The following is a 22478-nucleotide window of genomic DNA, read 5'->3' as shown; positions in this document are numbered from 1 at the left end:
GGGGGGGCAAACAAGAAACAAGGCACATTTTCCCCAAAAATAGTATTGTTCCCTAAAAAACATTGCTTAAATTTGAATTTATGGTGTTCATGCAATAATTAACACATATTATTGTGGCTAAAATGAAATTATATGTGTGAAATACATAATTTTTGGTTGACTCATTTTCCAGGGGGGCCACGGCCCCCCTTGCCCCCCCTTCTGGACGCCCATGGTCACAAGAGCAAAGTATTACAATTTTTTCCCAGATTATACACTTCCCTGCATTTTAAGTTTTTCCACCTTACCCTCCTGCCAAACACAAAATCGAGGTTACACTGTATATTAATGTTGAAATAACACCAGACAAAAGAACTTCATTATATAAAAATTTATTTCTTGATTTTTTAGAAAAAGTATAAATATGTACGTACAAGGCATAAATAAGTGTTCTTAACTGTGTATAAAATTATAGCTGTAGCTTCATTGCACTAATAATATGGGTCTTGCATCACATGCAAGTCTCCACACATAATTTTCATGCCAAGCATAAATATTAAAACATAAATATTAAACCATTCCAGAAAGGAATTAAGTCACATGGAGGTTTCATTTCAATACTGCTTGTCTTCATGATGCTGATGCCTGAAAGAATATAAAAGAGCTGTTTATGCTTAGGAATTCTTAGAATCCTGTTCAATAAAAAATATAAGTTCAAATCTGAGATAGAATTCACACCCAAGTAATATGTGTCGCTTGAAGATTTCACCAATTGAATGCAAGCTTGTGCAGCCCGTCATGCTGCTACATTGTGAAACCTTGCTGCTGATTGGCTCATTCCCAAGCATGTTGCATGTTGCTTCGGTATGAAATCTTCCTGAGATAATTTACTACAGTGCCATCCTGCAGTTCCTATTTTGTTCTATTCTCCTTTTAATCATGTTACATTTTGATGAACTTTCTTATATGGACACTAGGATGAAATACAATCCAACTTCCAGTAGTAAGATAACATCGTCACCTTGTCATCAAGCGATTCCAGGTTCGATACTTGGTGGAGGCACATTGCACAGTGGTTCGGATGCCATTTTAAACTTTAGGTCCATTCCCGATTAGCCTATATGTGCATAAAGTGGACTTAAAACAAAACTCAACTCCTAATATTATGAAAATCAGTAAATCATAGAAGACTGGTGGGCAAGCCATGAAACAGGCATGTAGGAGAAAAGAAAAGGCTACAGGACCCTGTTGAAGACCTATAGAAAGGCCAACGTGAAGATGGAATGACATTATTTAGTAGAACCTGAAGGAAACTTGCTAAAGGTGATCAAGATTTAATTAATTGCACTTCGTATAAAGGATACATAGTGAACCTGTGTTGTGGGAATAAACTTTTCAGTTTAGGAATGGCAGATGCTGTGATGGAACCACAGGGAGGGCGATATTGGATGCAGGGGCGTAAATAACAACCCCGCAACACCCACAGTGCACATGAGCTTCAGGAGAACAGTAAGAATGATTAAATTAAGGAAGACTGATGGTTCAGAAAAGTGGGCGCAGTATGTGTTAGTTACGCTACTGCTTGGATGGAAATCAATTATGTGGGAGGCAAGGGTGAAGGGGGAAGGGGGCAAACATTGAAAAAAGAATCAAGACAGTAGTATCCAATATGTATTTGGTTGGACAATTGGGGATAATTTAAAATTTACTGTCTGCTCAAACATAAAGTAGCTGAATGTTTCCTTACGAATCCAAATAAATATTAAGGAATTTACTGCTCTCATTACAAAGGAACCATGCTGAAGCAAGGAGTTTGACTTTTACAAAAGTAGTATACATTAGTATTGGATTAGTATAATAATATGGTGATTGTGCCTGACAAAAATCTGTGGTTGTATTTCTGCTAGACAGTTGGTAGTTTGGATACAAAGTTTTAAGTCCATTGATAAGATAAGATAAGCTAATCAGGACTGGACCTACAGTGTAAAGTGGAATATCCAAAACAATGTGACTCCACCATGAATCAAACACAGGCCCCTTAGATTACAAAGTGACAGTTTTAGCCACAATGCTATTAGGGAGGTCAAGATTGGTTTTGAATGTTTGGTAACAGCAATGGCATGAAATTTTAGTTGTCGAATTCAATAGAGGTATGGTTTATTTGTTTGAATTGCTTGTAAAACTCAGTACAACACTTGATGCAAAAGATCAATACAAACTTCAAGATCTCTCTCTATAAAATATTTACAGAAAACACTACACATTATCATGTTTCAAGAGACCAAAAAAATGGCAAGACATTACCCAATAACAAGTATTTGCTTTATATGTAAGTCTGATTTGCTGTTCTATTGATCTTGGTGGCCAATACCAAGGCATTGGTGGTCAAAGGCCACTGAAAACAATACAAAAACAAGTCAGTTTTGTGAATACAATATGTATTTGCTTCCAAGTATATTAACTATACACTTTGTTTGAATACTACAAATGTTTTCCTCTGTTTACAAATTATGAACAAAAATGGTGGTGGTCCGAACCACTGTGCAATATAATAATAATATACTTAGGTCACAGATTTCATGAAAACTTTAAAATAGAATGTGTCAATATTTAAGTTGAAGAAATCTATCTAGGAAATTTGAATTAACTACAAGAAAATATGTGTGTAACTTACCTCAGATATACAAAGACGGTCTCCATATTTGTGCAATAGCTGCAAAATCACACCATTTGTCCATCCGAAACCAACTTGTACATCATATTCACCACCACCACCTCGTCCACCAAATACACTGCAATTGTACTGAAAAGAAAATGAGAACAAATTATTATTTCAGTTTTTCTGAAGAAGACTGAATTGGTAGTCATGGCACTCTTTGAATAGAAACTGCTCACAGCATTCTAAAGTTATGTAAACATAATGTCGTATGAGAATCAGAGAAACCTAACTCCAAAAATGCGGTTTTCTGTTTTGCTTAATATATGAGCTCTATTTGGAGTCAGATCGACATATCTCCACTTCTAATCCTTAGGAGTAAGTTGAAGTGATATCATCAATTCACAGACCCTGTTTAAGAGTGAGACATATTCCTAAGAATACATTAATTGCTCTCTCCTGTAAAATTGATAAATTGGAGTTATGTCCCTCTGGTTCTCAGGCGATGATAATGCTCAGTGATTTTGATTTGTAAACAGATTTTTAATGATTGATTGAATTAAAAATCGTTGGGTGTGTCAGGGCACATTAGGCCATTTTGCACCCTTCAATGTATAGGAGGAAATATCCCCTTATCTAAAATTCTTACTTAAAAATTTGAAACAAGGGGTGTACAAAGCCCCTTGGGAAATATAAAGTGCAAGATTGTAAAAGAACCCACACAAGACAAACACAAAACATAAAAAAGTATATGAGCATTTTACAAATGATGTAGTACGAATAAAGAAGAGAAGAAAAGGTCTTTAAAATTCCTGTAAATTCTGTACATTTCAAAAGTTTAATGATCTTTATTCAAGTTAAATGTTGCAGGTTGAAATGAAGAATATGCGAAACTGGTTAATTTCAATAAACAAAAAATAAGTAACCTATATTTTTACATTTTAAACTATGCAACTGAGACTTGATTATTTACAGGTAATGTAAATACTATTTTAAAAAGTGATTTATTTCCTGAAACAGTGGTTCTAGTATGAAGGAAAAGTATCAATAAACCTGTTTTAAGGCTTTTAAACTTTGTGTTCCTCATGAAGGTATGGATAGCATTCGATCACAATAAAGAAATGATTATATTTTCCATTACCCTCATTAGAGTACTCACCTTTTCGAACATGTGTCCTGTTTCATTAAAGCTTTTCCAGTTAGACAAGACCCATTTCTTGGCTAGATCATATGCTACTTGCTGTGCTTCAATGACACCAGTTTCATCTAGTCCAGTTATGATCATCTCCTGCAGTGGAGGCCAGGCATTGGGGAAGTCCCACTGTTCTCCGGAACATTCCAGGCTGGTCGGCACCCCACCTGGGAATTCCAGAACTTGACTCTTCTCCAAGTACTGCAAAACCTTTGTAACGGTAGAATCCCTCGTGTTGTAAAAATAGCATTTTGTCCACAATGGTGCTATGTTCGACAGGGAAAAGTAGTTGCGACTCTTGCAGTTTATGAGATCATAATCAAGCCACACTCCTACGTCATCATCCCAGAGAACAGAATTCACAGCTTCCAACCATTTACTTGCTATTTTGTTGTATTTTGTTGCCTTCTCTTCTTCACGTAACATGGTGTAAAATTCAGCCAATATCCGGGCATTCCAATACAGAATTGAATTGAGGTCTACAGGAATGATGCTTTGAACATTTAAATCAGTAAGGTTACCTGAAAAGGAACAAAAAAAAAAAATATACATAATCTGTTAGAATCCTTACGTAATACGAGGCACATCCAAAAAGTAAGTTCCGAAAGTGCCCCAAAATGGCATGAGTGGTCAGAGCAGGACGCGCTTGCGCAGGAGTGGAGGAGGAACACGTAGCCATAACCTGGCGTAAGCACAGTTGTGTGGAGTCAGTGGTGAGAGAACTGTAGTACGGGAAACATGGCTGCGTGCATACAGTCTCCCGCCGAGTGTGAGGTACGTGCAGTAATCAGGTTTCACCATGCTAAGAAGCTGTCGGCGTCAGAGATCCCCCGGCAGTTGTGTGAAGTGTATGGACAGAATGACATTAGTGAAGGAATTGTCCGCAGATGGTGTAGAAAATGTACAGCAGGCCGCACCAATGTCCACGACGAACCCATTGTGCACACAATGTGAGAAACTGCAGTTGCTGGGTGACAATCTCATGCAGCAGGGAACGGAAGATCTGCGGAAACTGACATGAGAGTTTGGCCATTGTGAACCGCCGGTTCTGCAGCATTGCTTGCTGCACACTTTCCACCAATTCAGGCATCACCATGCCTGCCAGGGGATCTCTGATGCCGACAGCTTCTTAGCGTGGAGAAAACTGATTACTGTGTGTACCTCGCATTTGGCGGGAGACTGTATGCACGCAGCCATGTTTCCCGTACTACAGTTCTCTCACCACTGACTCCACACAACTGCGCTTGCGCCAGGTTATGGCTACGTGTTCCTCCTCTACTCCTGTGCAAGCGCGTCCTGCTGTGACCACTTGTGTCATCTTGGGGCACTTTTGGAACTTACTTTCTGGATGCGCCTCATACATTACATTGTTTTCGTTTCTTTAGGAATACTTCATGTACACTAGCTGCAGCGTTTGAATGGGATAATGTTAGTTAGGTGTGGGGAGATGTTTGGGTGAGCCTTGGGGTTAGCTGGGGATGCTCTTATGGTTTAACACAATGACAATGGTGGAATACTTTGCGAAAATTTTGCTGCTATTCCTGTGTGTCTTCCCTCGCTTCAAGCTCATAATACTTTGGTTTTGGAGCATGGTTAATATTTAATCCGTACACTTTACTGACTATGAAAGTAACTAGATGACTTGTGTTGATCAACTTAATTATGAGCAATACAATACATTTCTGAAGCAAGCCTCCTAATGATTATTAAAAAAAAACAAGCAATGAAAGCACATGTATAATAAAAATACAAAAATTAAAATAATATATTTTCTGCACACAAAATTGTATAGATCTCTAAACAATCAATGGTTAAATGTAAGCCATTTAGATTACACTTTGAGAGTAATGTAAAAAATAATTCAACATTGAAGTTGAGTAACAATAGTTGCAGGAAGCATTCTAAGATAGAATGGTTGATACTTGAGAGCACTTGTAAAGAATCTTATGCCTGGAAACTACCAGATGTATGGATATAAAATGATGAGAGAACAAGCAAGTTGAGTTGTCCATTTTCGAAGGGTGATAAAGTGGCCGCTTTGACCTCCACTGTGTGTGGTACCCATGGAACAGTTCTGTACCTGTAAACTGTAACTGTATATATCCTTTCCGTGGATGAGTAGATATGTTTGCCATACTACATAAGACACAAGGTCAGGCCTAGCCTCTTACATTCTGAGAACATACGGTAACTAGCAGGGACATACTCAGTAAGGTTGGGGATTACTTAATCACCTGTCGATTTTATTCAATACCTGCCACCATTTACAATATGGCTGTTTATTTGTATTATGGAAACTTTATACAAAATGTGAACAATCTGGAACACAAAATACGAATATAACATCAGAATTACTGACTTGTAGTCAAAGAGACGAGATCAATGTTCAATTTTAAGAGTTAGAAAAATTCTGGTTCAGATTGCACCTTAAACTTTTAATTTGGTGCACATTAGCTTAGGTGTGCATGAAGTAAACTTGAAACCAGCAGGCAACTTCCGTGGCAGCACAACATGCTTCGAAGTAAAACAAACCAAATCAATCAATTGAAACCAGCATTGGAAATTTTTGTATTTAGAACAATATGGGCGGTTAAAATTAGAACTATAAAATAGTCTCCAAGTACCTGAATTTGATCCATTCTTCACAAACCAACGGGAAGAAAAATCCCAGCCAGATTGTGCACCAGCTCTTAGTTCTTTATAGAATTCTTCCTTTTCCTCATCACTTTCAAAAGCTAGAGCATTTGTGTAATCCTCTCTGGAAAAAAAAAAGGACACATATTCAAAATGTAAATTTACGAATACTATGGAATCCAAATATATACTTGTATCAATCGGAAACTTTCAATTTAATGATTAGGTTTCAATTACTTGAAATACCATCACTTAATGTCATAATCTTTCTTAGCATTATGATTGATCAATTAATTCAACATAAAGATGATAAATGGTGTTCAGATTTATATGTGAGTACTTTGAAGTTTTTCTCGTGTACATTACAGTGTGGGCCTCCCCGATGGTGCAATGGTAGCATTGCCACCTTATAAACAAGGGGTCCTGGATTCGATACTCAGTGGGGGCACATAGTGGTTCAGATCCCACTTTAAACTGTAGGTCCAGTCCCGATTAGCCTTACTGTGCATAAAGGTGTACTTAAAACAAAAAATCAACCAACATTACAGTGTTATACTATCCTTTATTATGATTGTGCTCAGAAAATCTATTTTACCATGAGAAAGCATTTAATGGTAGAGGAAGCACAATTATGATCATCTGACTCTTCAAGATTAGCAAAGTTGCTACCTCTTTATACACTATATGGTGTACATATTTTTAGTATGTGATATTACAGTATGACTGTATATGTAAACTTAATCTATTTATACCATTTATATTGTTCATGACCAAATTATTTAGGCTTTTATTTTATAGTGCTAGATACTGCCTTATTAAATTATCTTCTTTCAAAAGATCACATGTTGACTATACTGATCTTAAGGTATAATAAGTTCTACATTATTTCTGCAATAATTTGTCTTAAGTACCTAGGCACTCATAATAATGCTAAGGCTGGCAATATAATATAATGCAATAATGATCATCTGACTCTTCAAGATTAGCAAAGTTGCTAATTAAGCTCATGTTATTGTTAAGAATTGGATTACAAACACTTTCACATGTCAATAGGATCTTTAAAAAAAAAAAAAAAAAAAAAAAAAAAAAAAAAAAAAAAAAAAAAATTAAATATTGTAATATTTTGTTCAATCCTGTACTCTTGTTTATTTGATTATGTAATTAATGTAAAATGTTTATTAATGCCCCTTAATTGTGCAATGTTTCGAATCATAAAATCCATGGTTTTATGTAACTTAATATACAGTCAGTGATACATGCATGTGAGAAAGGAATTGCAGTAAGTAAATCATAACCACTGAATGGTCAACAATTATTACAGGAATTTGTGCACTGTACTAACCTGTACGATTCAGGCCTAGGTCCTTGTGAGGTGCTCTTGTAACTTGCTAAAGTGAACACCTCATCTCCTACAGTAACATCCAAAGTGTGATGCTCCATCCAGTATTGAAATTCACTCTCCATTAAATGCATATTTTCCCTTAGGAAAGATATATCCTGAGTTTCTTCTACGTAGAGTTTCACCATTGGAATTAGTAAAGGAGGCTGTGATCTCTCAGAGTAGTAAATCCTCCCGCCGTTCGGCACAAAGCCATACTTGCCAACCATGAACAAGAAATTCTGAAGCATTCCTCTGACTGTTTGGTACATTTCGGAAAGAAGCAAGCCTTTGATTATCCAGTAAGAGTCCCAGTAGTAAAACTCCCTGAAACGGCCACCGGGAACAATGACTGGATTAGGAACATAAATCATAGAATACATATCTGGATTCAATGCAACATCGGTTTTGACTTTCCTTCCAAGGTACTTCCAGAATGAATTTAAGGAAGAACCCCAACTTCTGAGTTGCTCATCTGTTACCTTTCTTAAGAAGGCAGGACTTTCAATCCAATCTTCTGGATTCCACACTTCCAATTCTGCACCCGGAGGCTCGAAATGGTCGCTCACAAACTTCAGAACATCTTCGTAAGGGGGACAGTCTCCATGTTCTTGCATCAATCTGAAGAAATTATTTTGAACTATCTCAGGTTTATATCTGAGTTTCATGTCAACAAATGTCTTTGAATCTGCATGTAATCCAGCCATTTGGATGGTGTGCAATAGTTCTCCATGGCAGTAGACATCACTGAAAAGAAAGAGAATAATAATAATAATTAATAATTCAAAGATAATGACTCAAACATGTAATTACAAAATACATAATTTCTTGGTATATAGACATAGGTTCTGGCACTAGGATCTGGAGTGTGTATGGGCTGTTAAGCCTATGAGAAGTTAATGTGTATTTCATTAAAAAAAATATCGCAATTTATGTATTTAGCCTCTGACTTATTTATTAGTATTACTATATCTTGTTTGCAGTAAAGTTACACTTATGCTTGCATTATTGATTTTGCATCTTTTATAGCTATCCTCGGCCTCCCGGTGGCCAAGTGGTAATGCCCTTGACGTGTAAACAAGGTGTACCAATTAGCCTATCTGTGCATAAAAGTGGACTTAAAATAAACTAAAATAAACAAATCATAGCAATCCAAAGTAACTTTTTGTATTAATAATAATAATAATAATAATAATAATAATAATGCGCATTAAAAGTATAATGTTAATAGTTTCCATATATAATATTGGTAATATTAAATAAGTAATTTAGTTACATAAGTGACTAACTATCATGGAGGCAGCCCCCTTTTTTTCTCCGCACTATGGCCTCTTAACATGGGCGTCCAGAAGGGGGGCAAGGGAAAGGGGGCCATGCCCCCTGGAAAATGAAAGTCATCCAAAAATTATGTATTTCACACACACAATTTCATTTTAGCCACAATAATATGTGTTAATTATTGCATGAACACCATAAATTCAAATTTAAGCAATGTTTTTTTAGGGAACAACACTCTTTTGGGGTAAAATGTGACTTGTTTGTCCCCCCTTGGGAAAAAAATACCTTCCTTGCCCCTCCCTGGAAAATCCTGTGGACGTCCAGTCCATGCCTCTTAATGCTAAATCTTGTCTACCGAGAGTAAGTAAACTGTGTCGGCTTCATCCCTTGGCACCCAGTCAACTACTGTATATAAAACATGAGTACGGTTGTTTTTTTGTGAGTGTTCCTTCATTAATTTCATCACATATTCACTCATCCCCCATCGTCATGATTAGCCCAAAGTGGCAGAAAAGGGGCGCTAAATATAAAAATCAAATAAAAAAACGATTGTCATGTTGCACAGAAATTAATACTGATCAGATTACACTTTAGACATGTGTATCACTACCGGAATTATGAACTGTGGGGAACTTGCTTTCATGTATTACTTTTATTGCTACTCAGATGAGAATTGGGAATGCAGAAGGGGGCACTAACATGAATGCAAGGGATGCTAAGCACCCTCCCCCTCCCTCTGGCTTCATCTATGTACATAGATAAAATGGATTAATGCAGAACCTGTTGTTAGGAAATTGGGCCACAGGGGTTATGACACCTTACACCACAGAACCTTCTGTAAGCTAAAAAGGAAAAGTAATTATTATCATAGAATGCATAAGAGTGAAGAGAAAAGATCGTAGTACCACTCATAGGCTTTCTGCTGTGATACACAAAGTAAAAACTTTGCAATATCTACCACATATTCATATTAATTATTTCCTTTTTTCGCGAGAGTGATAGTCGCAAATATAAAAGCCCAGAAAATCTCTTCAAGTTCGGACTGGCTTTAGGCAGTCCGTCAAACGTACATAACTCTTTTGCTAATTCTGAGTTTGAGTGTACTGTTTATCCAACTCACAAATGACAAATGTACATATGACTTTATAGACACTACAACTGACTCCCTGAAGAAGAAAACAAACCAAGTCCCAGAAATGTCAGTGACAATAAAAACAACAGTTCAATTCTATTCAACGTAAAAAATAAAAAAATAATAATAAAAAAAACAACTTGTAACAGGAAGTGACAAACTGAAGAAATTTCACTTCCCTAAATGATTCATGCCGACAACTTAAGGAGGAAAGAAAACCACAATTATCCGAAATTTCCAACTTTAAGGGTTAAAGGATTTTCCTAGGAGGTGGTAAAAGTACATTTGGCGAAAAAAAAATCACGTATAAGTTGTGAAAAAAAAATTGTGTAAAAATGTAGGAAACTGCTGATGCATAAGTCACTGTCTTTAATACCAATATAAGAATCGCTGGACCATTCCATATCTACATTGCTACTGACAGATGAAAGTTCTGGGTGCATCATCACTTAGGCTATTTGCGCTCCCATTCTATCATGAAATATGAGGACAAGTCACTTTTCAACAATACGACGAATATATCTGGGGACGAAACCAACCATGCCTATGATAAAAGCCGGGGCTGCAAGGGAGCTTTCAGACTGACGCGGCAAACGAGAGGCGACATGTATATCACTTGGAAACCAACCTTCAGAAATAAAAGACCTTGGCGAAGTGGTTGGCACAGCGCGCTGCGACGACAGGGGTCCCGGGTACGAATCCCAGCCTGGGCATGGGTTTCCATGTCCCTTCATCAATTTCATCATATCATAACTCATCCACATCTTCGCGATTAGCCAAAAGTGTCAGAAAAGCGAAGTAAAACAAACTAAAAGCAAAACAAAGACACGATAAGGTCCATATGTCCCTTGTCGCTTGAATTTCGCTCAATTTCTCAATATCGTGCATTGTGTCGTCTCCGTCTGGTGTGAAGTGAATGTTTTTTTACAGACAGGATTTGCTCGTGTCACTTGTCGCTTCGGTTTTAGACTCCAGTGACAGGCGAACTCCCGTGTTGCTTTAGTCTGAAAGCTCCGTTAAACTCCTGTGCCGCTTCGGTCTGCAAGCTCCCTAAAAAGAACACTCGCTACAAATAAGTACGTACTGCGCAAATCCCGCACAGGATCATTCTGGCTTTGGTGTCGAACACCAGACGAATCCAGTTTCCAGAGCGTGCTTTCATTTGTGGCCAGTGGCGGATCTGCAGCCACCTCTCGTGAGGACTGGTGAGCTTTCCTTTAGCTTTGGCCAATAGGTCCATTGAAGGTTAATTGTTAACCTTCAAGGTAAATGTTTAACTAGTCTCTAATCTCTGAGGACAATCTAGCTTTAGATTTCAGGGCGGGGGCTTGAATCGGCTTACTAGTTTTAAACGTCTCTGAGAGGGATGACGGCCTAATTTTAAATGCCGAGGCAGCAGATCGCCTTCTCCCAAACGTTTTCAGATCGTCACTTCAGCTTGCTAGTCTCTTTGACGAAATAATTAATTTTGATTCTATTGATGGAGATGATTTACTTTAGTTTGCTTTTCTACCGCTCTTGGCTAATCGCGAAGATGAGGATGCAAGGTGATAAGATGAGATTGGTGCAAGGACAATCACAAACACACATGGATAGGACAACACAAGTCTCACAGAGGATTATACTGGCTGAGAGTCAAGCCGCCAGTGCCTCGTTAATCTACAAACTGCAGTCCAGGGTGTACTACATGGAAGGGAGGTTGACATTTGGGTGTCTTTAGAAAGGAACATCCTTATACCCCTACAATTTATTTATTTAAAAATATATTTATATTATAAAAATAGAAGTCTTGTATCTTGCCTTGAAGTCGACCTCCGGGGCGGAGTGGTTAGCACAGCGCGCTACGACGCCAGGGATCCCAGGTTCGAATTCCGGCATGGGTGTGTCTTTGTGAGTGTCCCTTCATCAATTTCATCATATCAGCATTCATCCAAAAGTGGCAGAATACAGAGGCGCAACCACTAATTTTTGTCTGGGGGGGGGCAAGTACCAGGATAAACGTACCAATAATAATAATAATAATTATAGTAATAATAATAACAATGTAATAATGACATTATTATTATTATTATTACTAGTGGTAGAGTTAGTAGTAGTATCAAAGACGTTATTATCCTCATAAATTACGCAAAGAGGGGGTAGAAGTCGGTGCTAAAGCATTTGTTTGGAACAAACTATTTGAAATATTTTTAACACCGTCAATTGCACATTAGCTAATAATGGAAAACAAGCACACAAACTTGTATTTTTGAATGGCAGAAAATGAATGATAAATGCATTCCGAAGATAAGTATTTTTGTACATATAACTTGTATAACTTTCACGTACAAGATATGTGTGACACGTAGCCTATGCAACATGGAGTGACATAAAATAAGAAAATACATATGCAACATCCTAACACTAAATTGTATACGTATTCAAATTTTATTGAATACATATATACAACACGTATTTTCTTAATACATCACATCGCAGAAAACGACCATATTGCGAGCGAAGCTAGAAAGAAAATTTTTAGATCCAATTTTTGGAATTGAAAACAATATTGATTTAATAGGGTGCAACTAATTTTATTGGACGCCATGGCATCCTCTCTTTTACAACTTTTTTCATTTAGATCGCTCGGCATCCATGGCCGACTCCCGCCGCCCCCTAGCTACGGCTCTGAACTTGATGGAACCGAGAGAAGCAGGCATTTCGAGCGAAGCGAGCAAGAAAATTTTACGAAATTTATTTTTATTTGCATAAAATTAGAAATCGAGGGGGGTAATTGCCTCTCTGTGCCCCCCTGCAGGTGCCCTTGGCCATCAATGTTTGCCCCCTAGAATTGATTTACGTCGAAGGTTGGGGAGGGGGGGCAATGCTCCCCTGTGGTTGCGCCACTGGCAGAATATCGAAGTACAATGAACCAAATCAACCAATGAATTAATCGGTCTTGGCTTGAATTCAGACGAAAAAGACTTTAATGTTTAAGAATTCATATCTTCCTTCAAAACAGAACGACGATTTTTAAAAAATCGGTTGTGACGCAGGTCAAATCAATAGCTATGAGGAACCAACTCGCAATAAGTAAGCACGTAAGTAAATAAATAAGCCGTATAAAAATCTCAAGATGTAAATAAATTTACCTTGCATCGCAAGCAGCCCTGCTTCTTCTTCGGTGTTTCATGATGCCACTGTCAATAAATGAATTATAGAACCACCCTTTTTCTACTAGTAGAACAACTTCCCGTTAACGTGGGAAGTTTGATTTATATACCGAAACTCGTACCTATTATCTGCGAACCGTTCCACGTCACGGGGGCGGGGCTAGATAACTCGCGAATTTGCCTCTATCCTTGCAAACATGCCATTCGTCGAGGCAGCTTGCGTGTGCAAAGATTATGACAAATTACTCGACACACCCATTGTTTCGTCATACAGAACGTTGACAGTTCGGAAGTTTACGTGGAACACGACGCAAAATAACTGTTTATCAGTTTGTCTGGATCGAGGAAGGAAATTAATGCGAAAACAATAACAAATATTTTTTAAAAGGGTGGTTTTGTACCAGGAAACTATTGGAATGTTAAGCATCGAAAAAGACTGCCATGCTGGCGGGTTTGTGAAGCGTTCTAGCTACAGAGTGGGTACAACGTCCCAGGGAAACATTATATAGGGTGATTCTGAACAATGGGGACAAACTTCAGAAGGCAATTCTTGACAAGACAAGTATCAAAAAAGTCGATGTGAACATATATCTGGAAATGCGTGTGTTCCAAAATAGATGGCACCACCCGTCGTCCCGCCGGGAGTCAATCGTAAGTGTCTAACATAGAAAAAAAATGTATGATGGGGTAGTTCAGGCACACAATTGCAAGTGCAGGTGTGGACACAACAGTCACGTCATTCGTAATGCACATGAACACGTGAATATGGAAAGGGAAAAGGGGGCAAATGACAGGAAATTCACAGTGAGTCAGCATAAGCATCATGACAGAACATAATATTGCATGACAGTAGTATGCCTGTGCTCGGAAGGTTTACAGTAGATGTTCAACCACTCAAGGTCATGGCTACCGAGGCTTATCTGATTGCGATGGATAGGAGCATAGTAAACGTACCGCATTTCCTTTCATGTTATTTTGCATTTTACGCAAATTGCCCATCGCATGCATTTCTTTGTCCATGTTAAGCAACTCCCGCCAATACGACGGGTGGAGCCATCTATCTTGAAACAGGTGCATTTCCGAACATATGTTCATTTCGACTTTATGTTGTTCCTTGTCCTGTCACCTCCTGAAGTTTGTCACTATTGTTCAGAATCACCCTGTATTTTAAACGAAGAAATGCAGTTGTTTTGTTATTGACTTAATTCAGGATAGAGTAACGTTTCTTAATTGCAGAAACTTCGTCTGGTCCTGCAAACGAGGACATCTCTCAATCTCATTCTCGACTGGTTCTCGAAGTATAAGTCTCGATCTCGTCTTGAGTCTCAATTTTAAAACAAAAAAAAATACATCAATTAACAGCAAACAGCTCTTCCTTTGGTATGTCAGAATAAACGTCCCAGTAAAGCATTTTTCTTTTAATCAAAATTGTCTTACTTTTAAGTGTGAGTTTCAGCCTCGTCCCGACAAATTTCGAAAGGCCTGTCTCGTTTCCTAAGTCATTTCCTTAGTTCAGATTTAATTCAATTGTCGAATTTAAGTCCACTTTATGCACATGATATAGGCTATAGGCTAATCGGGACTGGACCTACAGTTTAAAGTGGGATCCGAACCACAATGTGCCTCATCGGGTATCGAACCCGGGACCCCTTGATTACAAGGCGAGAACGCTACCACTGCGCCATCGGGGAGGCCAAGTTCAGATTTAAAGATCAGAGTGTAACAAGATAACTTCAGTATACTATGAACATTTGTTATAGTGTAGCGTAGCGGGCACCCAGAAGTATCGGTTTCAAGGACAGTAACAAATTGAACAATGGAAAAGAATTTAGAAATTAATTTCTAAATGTTATCTTCTGATAGCAAAAATGATCCAAAGTTCTCAACACAGTCTCGTCGATTCACTATATCATATTGTTGTAACAACATATGATTACAAAGCCACTTCACTAATCAATGAAAGTACGGTTGTCAATTTTCAAAATGTGTCCTTTGAGATCTCTCAAAGTACAAGAATCATGGGAATACTCATTCAAATTTCAAAGTGCATTTCCAAAGTAGTATAATGAGCTGTGCACGTATGTTTTTACTTTCTTTTTTTTATCAGTATATCACAGATAATACAAAATATTTCTTTTCCCACGGGAACTGAATTTTAGCACGTATCTGTTGTTGCGGACTTGCATATAAAGAAGCATACTTAAAGCTAAGTGACATTGAAAGTATACTTTTCCATAGTGCTCCTTTTTCTGAATTTCTGGTATAAAATAGGAGCATAAGATATTAATTAAGTTTAGTTATTTTTTAAAATAAAATATCACCATTATAGCGACGATAAGGATTACAGAATGTTGTTTCACGTCCATGGTAACAAAGTTAGAACCCACCTCACCTTAAGAAAAACCGTGACGTCACGAGCGGTGGTGCTCCACGTGATACCCCTGTCTTGCAGCAATGGCCCTGCAGCGGAGTTTCCATTGGAGGAGACTGCGTTGAAGAACACATTGGTCCAAACGATCATATTCCTCCTGACAAGCTTTCCAAAGACCCTCAATTGTGCGGGGCCGTCTGCTTCCCAAAGCTCGTTTCAACAACGGAAACCCACAAAAATCCATGGAAGAGGCATCGGGGGATTTCACAGGGATGTCTGTAAAGGGGATTACGTGAATGCCCTTTCACGTGCTATCCGATCCATGTATGCCTGCGTGGACTTTGCCGTATGACTGGAAGCCTTGTCCTGGTGGATGACAACACGAGATGTGTCGCTGCCATAGAGAGAAGGAATATCATGTCTGTAAAGCGGCTCCAAAATATTCGTCTGGTAATAGGCTGCATTTATTTTAGCCCTTTTTTTCCACTCTGCGCAATGGAAGTTTGCCGTTATGGCAGTAACCACCAACAACCATAAACCCGCGTGGAAAACTTTCGCACATTCACGTACCCACTCAGATCAACCTCTTGCATCACGTGGACGATAGTAGATGACCCTTTTTTTACCACATCCCGACAGATACACCCATGCTTCATCTAGGGACACCACATACTTCCAGGGGTCCCCAGCCAGATGGCGTTCGTAGAGCTTCCGACTGTTGGTCTTCCTCTCCTGGACACGTGAGGCACGCAACTTATGAACTTGAGCCTTGTGCTTCCGCACAAGTTGTAAATCTTGGGCTATGATGCGATTCACAGTTGCAGGAAAACATTGTACTGCCTGTGCAATCACTCTTTGCGTTGCAGGGTTTTCATATCGCACCAAGGATCTCACTTTCCGCACAACATCGGAGGAACGCTTGGGCTTCCGATATGTCCGAGGCCCACTTTGACTGGTTCCAGCAACAGGTACGGTGCAAGCTTTATGGCGATTCAACACTGCATTGATGCCCTTCTTTGACACGTGGAATGCTTTCATGTGGCACTGTTTAATTATCTGGCTATAACTATAACCAACGTCGGAAAGGGCACAGATGTACCCCTCCCAAAAGACCGGAATTTTTGGTGCCATATAAACACTCACTCACACACCAACCATCGTCTTTGAAAGTCAACATACAGTACTTTCGTCCTACTGGCTCTGGCTGCTCTGTGCTGTGCCTACGTGCTGCTCCCTGGTGATCGAAATCGTTACCATCAACGTGAAACAACCTTCTGTATTCTTCCATGTACAATAGAAAAATAGATCAACAACGCTTTTTTAAATGGTGACAATTGGTTGTCTGATAAATAGAGCAGGGGGGAAGGGGGCACAACACCCATGTCCAAGTCGGGGCTCTTCGATGGCGAGATCGGGAGTCGAGCAACACAGAGGACCGAAATGGCTATCATGTAATCTATGTTATCGTAACCCTTGAAAGCGACTATTTTGAGAGTAGATATCGGAGCAATCAGCTTTAGTAGAACAAGTCTTCTGGGCAGACATATATAATGTTTTTTTGGGTGAGTTGGAAGAATGAAGTTTTAATATCACTGTTCTATTTGAAACACTCGACACAAATATACATTTCTCTCTCCTGTAAAAAAAAAAAAACAACAAAAAATCTTCTCGTTCTTGTTTGGATTTCTAAGGGCATTGTACAATCTCGGTACAATCCCCTAGCCAAGATATCAAAATCTTAATACTAATCAGGTTACGTTAACCACTATAATATTTTCCCATACACTTTAAAGGCACATTTTACTTTTAAGAACATTAATGTCATGAATATCTGTTTGTTATTATCCATACAAATATTATCTGGATCACACGAGGCTAGATATCCTGCTGGATTTTCCAGTTAGACTAGTTGTACGGTACTCGCTCATCTGCTAGTTTTCGCCTCACACGATACTTGTTACATACTTGACAGCATACTTTTGTTCCACAAGGTATTGTGCAGAGCAGACAAGATGACTAGACGGACGAGCGATTTGAAGCACGTTGTAGAAGAGTAGCCAGTCTGTCATTAAAGATTGAAAGAAAAGGATGGGCTAGAAATTGGCTCGAAACAAAATATAGTAATCAAGGTGTACTCAACAAGCGTTTTTAATGAACTCTGGTATGTATACATGAGATTCATTCATGAAAAGGATATTTTGTTCAACTAAATATGTCAAACATTTTACACTGGATTGTCATTATAGGCTAATCACATTTGTGGTATACAAATTTCACCGCTTTTGATAAATTTCAAAATATTACTTTATTCTTTCATTGAGCAGCGAAATAAAACAACCAACACTCGGAAACCACAGACGAAAAACGTTCCTTTGCCAAACTCGCAGATTATCTTCACATGAGCAAACTTTAGCTCTGATCGCCTGTTCCACACAATACCTGGTTTTCGTAAATGATTGTCGGGGTTTCCTCATTGTTGTAATCGATCTGGGTGAATGACTCGGTGAACACAAATGCACGCTATTGTTGAGAAACTCGACAAGTTTTATTCCTTATTTGTTTCATAGACCTCTGTTTCCATTACCCACTACCATTGGAGAAACTGAAAACGCGCATAACGAATTCCATCAAGAGTGTTACACGTGTGGCAAGAAATGCACTATCGTTTAGATATCTGCAGTGCAGGATATCGCGAGGGGAACACATGGAACATTTGTGACTTTGTCATAAAAACTTGGTGAGTTTTCTAACATTTTGCAAAAAATTGCATGTATCTATCGTTATTAGGTAAAATACAGTGCTTGTTTGTAACCCCGACGAAAAGCCTGTATTGCAGAGAAGGCCAGTTGCAATGGACATTTCCACTCAATTTTTTTTACAACAATTTTAAAAACTACACCCTGGAAAAATGACCCCTGCAAATTCTCGCGTTTCTCTGCGTCCAGTTTAAGGCAGAAACGAGACTTCCAAAGTTGGTAGGCTAGCGTTGCGCTTAAAACACGCCGCCGCCATGTTACTACGTCACTCCTTAGGGAGAGCTCGTTTGTCGTCTGCTTCGAGCGTCCAGTGTCCAGTTCCGGATGGGTAGCCCACGGTGAGCGAACACGTGCAGCAGTTTTACAAATCTGTACCAATTTAAATACTGGAAGAAGGAGCGATAGGAGAAAGGAAAGCTATGCTTTGTAATGATCATTCTTCTATGAAATATCCGTGCTGCTCACGTGCAAGATAAATGAAAGGGTTCAGCTGCGTGTGTGTTCTCAGGTCATGCGAGAAATATTGCTTATAAAATTGGTTGCTGACCAGACACTCAAAAATACTTTTTAAACTTATATTTATCGATATTTACCGTAACCTATGTAGTGCAAAATAAGAATTTTCACATTCTTCTCTTTATTTATAAAGCCTATTTAACTTTCTTTTCCATAAAGCAATTGCAGTTTGTGTTCCATTTCTGTTGCGCAAATTATGATCAAACATTTTTGTGCAGATAAGAGAAAATACACTCAGAAGATTACATTAGTTGCACAGTACATATCTATACTTAGTTTATGTATAATTATTACAAGGAAATAATGTATATAACCATGGACGTATTTAAGGGGGATTCAACGGGTCCAACCCCTCTCTTTTTTGGTTCACTAAAATTACCAGTTTCCTTGTTCTATCCGCTTGTTCATAAAAAATTCCTTCGGACTTATTTCATTCTCTTAAATTAGAGACGTATAGGACGGGATACGGATGGGAAGGAAATTTCGTAATTCCACTCACCAGATGGGACTGCAGACCAATATCTGCAATTTCCTGATAGTTTCGGAATTTCTGCGATAAGAAACTGCATTGAGACTACGTATCAAATCAGTTATTTTTTCCCCCTCGAATCATATTAAAGAAATTTGGTTCTTAAAAACGTAGTGACACAAGATGAACAGAAAAGTATCAATACTTCGTGACTCAAACACAAAACTTTGTCGGGTCCAACATCGCCTCCCCCATGCTCCCCAACAAGCTTCCGGCCAGCAGTGTCCTGGATTTTCACTTACGAAATAAAGCAACCCTAATCATACCAAAAGTTGATCCATCCCTCCCCCCCGTGAACTATATATACGCCCATGTGTATAACAATATCCCATACTGAAATGGTACGATATAATTATTTTGAATTTTGTACTGCGAAGAAAGCCGCCTCATCTCGTTACCCCGAACGCATTAATTGGTTGGTTCACAACTTCACCACTAAGGATCCTATCGAGACGAGACATGGCAGCCTTGGTCTCGTTCTCGTTGAGAGTTATAAATGTCTGTCTCGTGTTTATTTATAAATGTCTCATTGACAGTCTCGTCTCAATTTATAAACATCCGTCTTGGTTTGGGAGGGCAATTCTCGTTCTCGTCTCAAGTCTAGAAAAATATACAATAAACAACGTATGCAGAGGCTTATCATTATAAATACAAAGAAAACCTTTCTTAATATTTATTATTATTATTATTATTATTGACTCCTCGTTTCGACGGTACAGCCCTCGAAAACTAAATATTATCCTGCTTATATATGCAATCCAAACTGCAGATTCAGAATTACCAGGAATGAACTGGCGTTGTAATTATTATACACAAAATTCATGATTTATCTGAGGAAGTCGCATGTTCCAGGTTTGACTCTCGACCTGGGCATGACTGTTTCCTTGTGAGTGACATTTCATTGAACTGGAAATTGTTACATGGGAGGATGTTTGCTCGAGACTTTGGGGACAGCTAGGGGGATGCTTCTATTGTTAATGTTAGTGTTGCTCACGAGACGAGGCATGTTCCGTCTCGTCTCATAAAAGGAGATGGGACAAGTGAATGTTTTCGAAATGAGATGGGACAGCAGAAAAAGTTCGTCTCTTATCATGGCAGGTTGGGTGATACTTAGATTGTGCAGTTGGTGGTAGTGTGTGTGGGGGGGGATGTACTCCTGCACCCCGACTTCGAATACAGCTTGTTAGTGTTGCCCACGAGAAAAGACGAGACGAGACTTTGGTCTGTCCCGTCCCGTCTCGTGAAAATGCTGTCTCGTCTCGTGTCTCGTCTCGAAAATATTCGTTTGTCCCGTCTCGAAGGGTTTTGTCTCGTCTCGTCTCGTCTCGTTTTGTCTCGTCTCGTAAAAGTGATCCGGGATATCATGCCAACAAAAGCCAAAAGTAGCAGAGACACGAAATATTTTTCCGGAAAGTGGGATAAAGCTCCAAATATTTTACCCATTGCGTGGTGAGAATAAATAAGGTTCGTTAATCATGAGGACATTAATATTAAAAATGCAGTTTGTTGGTTACTGATTGCTAGGTATCTTATGAAATCTACCTTGTGGTTTTTCTCGCTTCATACAACTGTCTATCCATCGTACATTTATACTGAGTTTGTTAGAACCTGTCCCGTTTCCCGCGCTAGCGATCGCTCGACAGTTTTGGTGCCAATGAGAAACGAGAAAAAAGTCGTCTGCTGGGCAGCGAGGAGCGAATGGAAGCCAGAAGAGAGGAGCTTACGTAGATGCTGTTGTCACGTTGCGTATTTTAATTTGCTGCCTGGCTTTGGCTTTCCCCAGCACGGAGTTCAGGCGGTCTTCAGCAGCAACACCGCTTGGTTTATGCTAGAAAAGCCAGCAATCAGCTAACGCGGGAAGCGGGACAGGTTGTAACAAACACGGTATAAGTGAGTGCCCTTTTTCATTACTGCTATACCTTTTGGAAGTCTTGAAATGTTTTCCAAAAGACCTTCTTTCTTTCTGAATGTCGAACTTCCGTGCACTATGAAAATGTACATTTTTTCTTTAAATTCTAAGCTTGGCGCTGGGGAGCAACAAAAAAGGTTTTAAATGTGTAGTACGAACACAAAAGACTATTTAAAATCTCAATATTTAGTATATTACAAATAGAAAGCATTTATTGTTCTTAATATTGTTAAACATCTTCTATGACATAAGTTTCAAAAAGTGTTTCTTTGTGATATTGTGCTGTTTCTTATGCTCAGCTTATGACGCACATACTTCTTTGTTTTCCCTTTAGGCTCTAAGTCCGGTACCACCACCGCTTGATCTAATTTATCCTTCGGCAAGCACGCATCTAGAAATATATGTCGGGGGAGGTTGTCCGAGCCAAGTGTTTCAGAAAAAATGATAACAACAACATTAACGACAACAATGAAGCAAATGTTTAAATTAATACATTAATATAATTCATAGGTCTATTCACTTGAATATGTAAATTAATCAATTCTATTGTCGTCATTGCATGAAATGTTACAAATATGGTAGAAGAATAGTAATATAACAGCACGAATATTAGCTAATATCTAGCTTACGTGTAGTTAAGATCGTCAAAATCTGCATAAAAAGAGCTGTCCTGGCAAGAAAATTAATGTCAAAAAAAGGTGATGAATTGAATATTTGCTGAATAACAAAGAAAGATGTTACATCCAGTTGACGAAAAATAAAGTTCCTGATCAATATTTTATGCTCATTATTATAAGTAGTAGCGTACATAAATCTTCATTGATACTGTCATTCAAAGCAGTATGATCCCAATAGAATCCTTGTTTTCTAGTAACTTCGGCAGGAATATGTAACCCTCGATTATGCTAAACAAATATATTTTTTGTTTATCTAGAGCAAGGCTCCAGGAGGATGCAAGAAGCCGTTCCTGCAAAAGTGTTTTATGAAGCGAAGAAA

At 38.6% G+C, this 22478-nt stretch overlaps 1 protein-coding gene across 3 annotated transcripts in view; it reads right to left on the bottom strand.

Annotated features, from left to right (window-relative positions):
- Positions 1-355: 355 nt before the first annotated feature.
- The window catches only part of LOC145998477 (trehalase-like), a 47858-nt gene continuing 25735 nt past the window's right edge, over positions 356-22478 (bottom strand). For 2 of the 3 annotated variants that reach the window (XM_083134892.1, XM_083134901.1), the window contains 5 exons: positions 7804-8586; positions 6452-6585; positions 3795-4348; positions 2654-2782; positions 356-624 (listed from right to left, as the gene is read on the bottom strand). In XM_083134892.1, the coding sequence (XP_082991018.1) occupies positions 610-624; positions 2654-2782; positions 3795-4348; positions 6452-6585; positions 7804-8586 (1615 nt within the window). In that variant the 3' untranslated portion in view covers positions 356-609. Of the gene's footprint in view, positions 625-2653; positions 2783-3794; positions 4349-6451; positions 6586-7803; positions 8587-13380; positions 13464-22478 lie in introns of those variants that run through there. The other variant, XM_083134909.1, reaches the window with a different exon arrangement.

The sequence above is a fragment of the Lepisma saccharinum genome, chromosome 1 (assembly GCF_977018435.1).
Source record: "Lepisma saccharinum chromosome 1, izLepSacc3.1, whole genome shotgun sequence".
Lineage (NCBI taxonomy): Eukaryota > Metazoa > Arthropoda > Insecta > Zygentoma > Lepismatidae > Lepisma > Lepisma saccharinum.
This window is presented reverse-complemented; position numbering and strand designations above follow the sequence as displayed.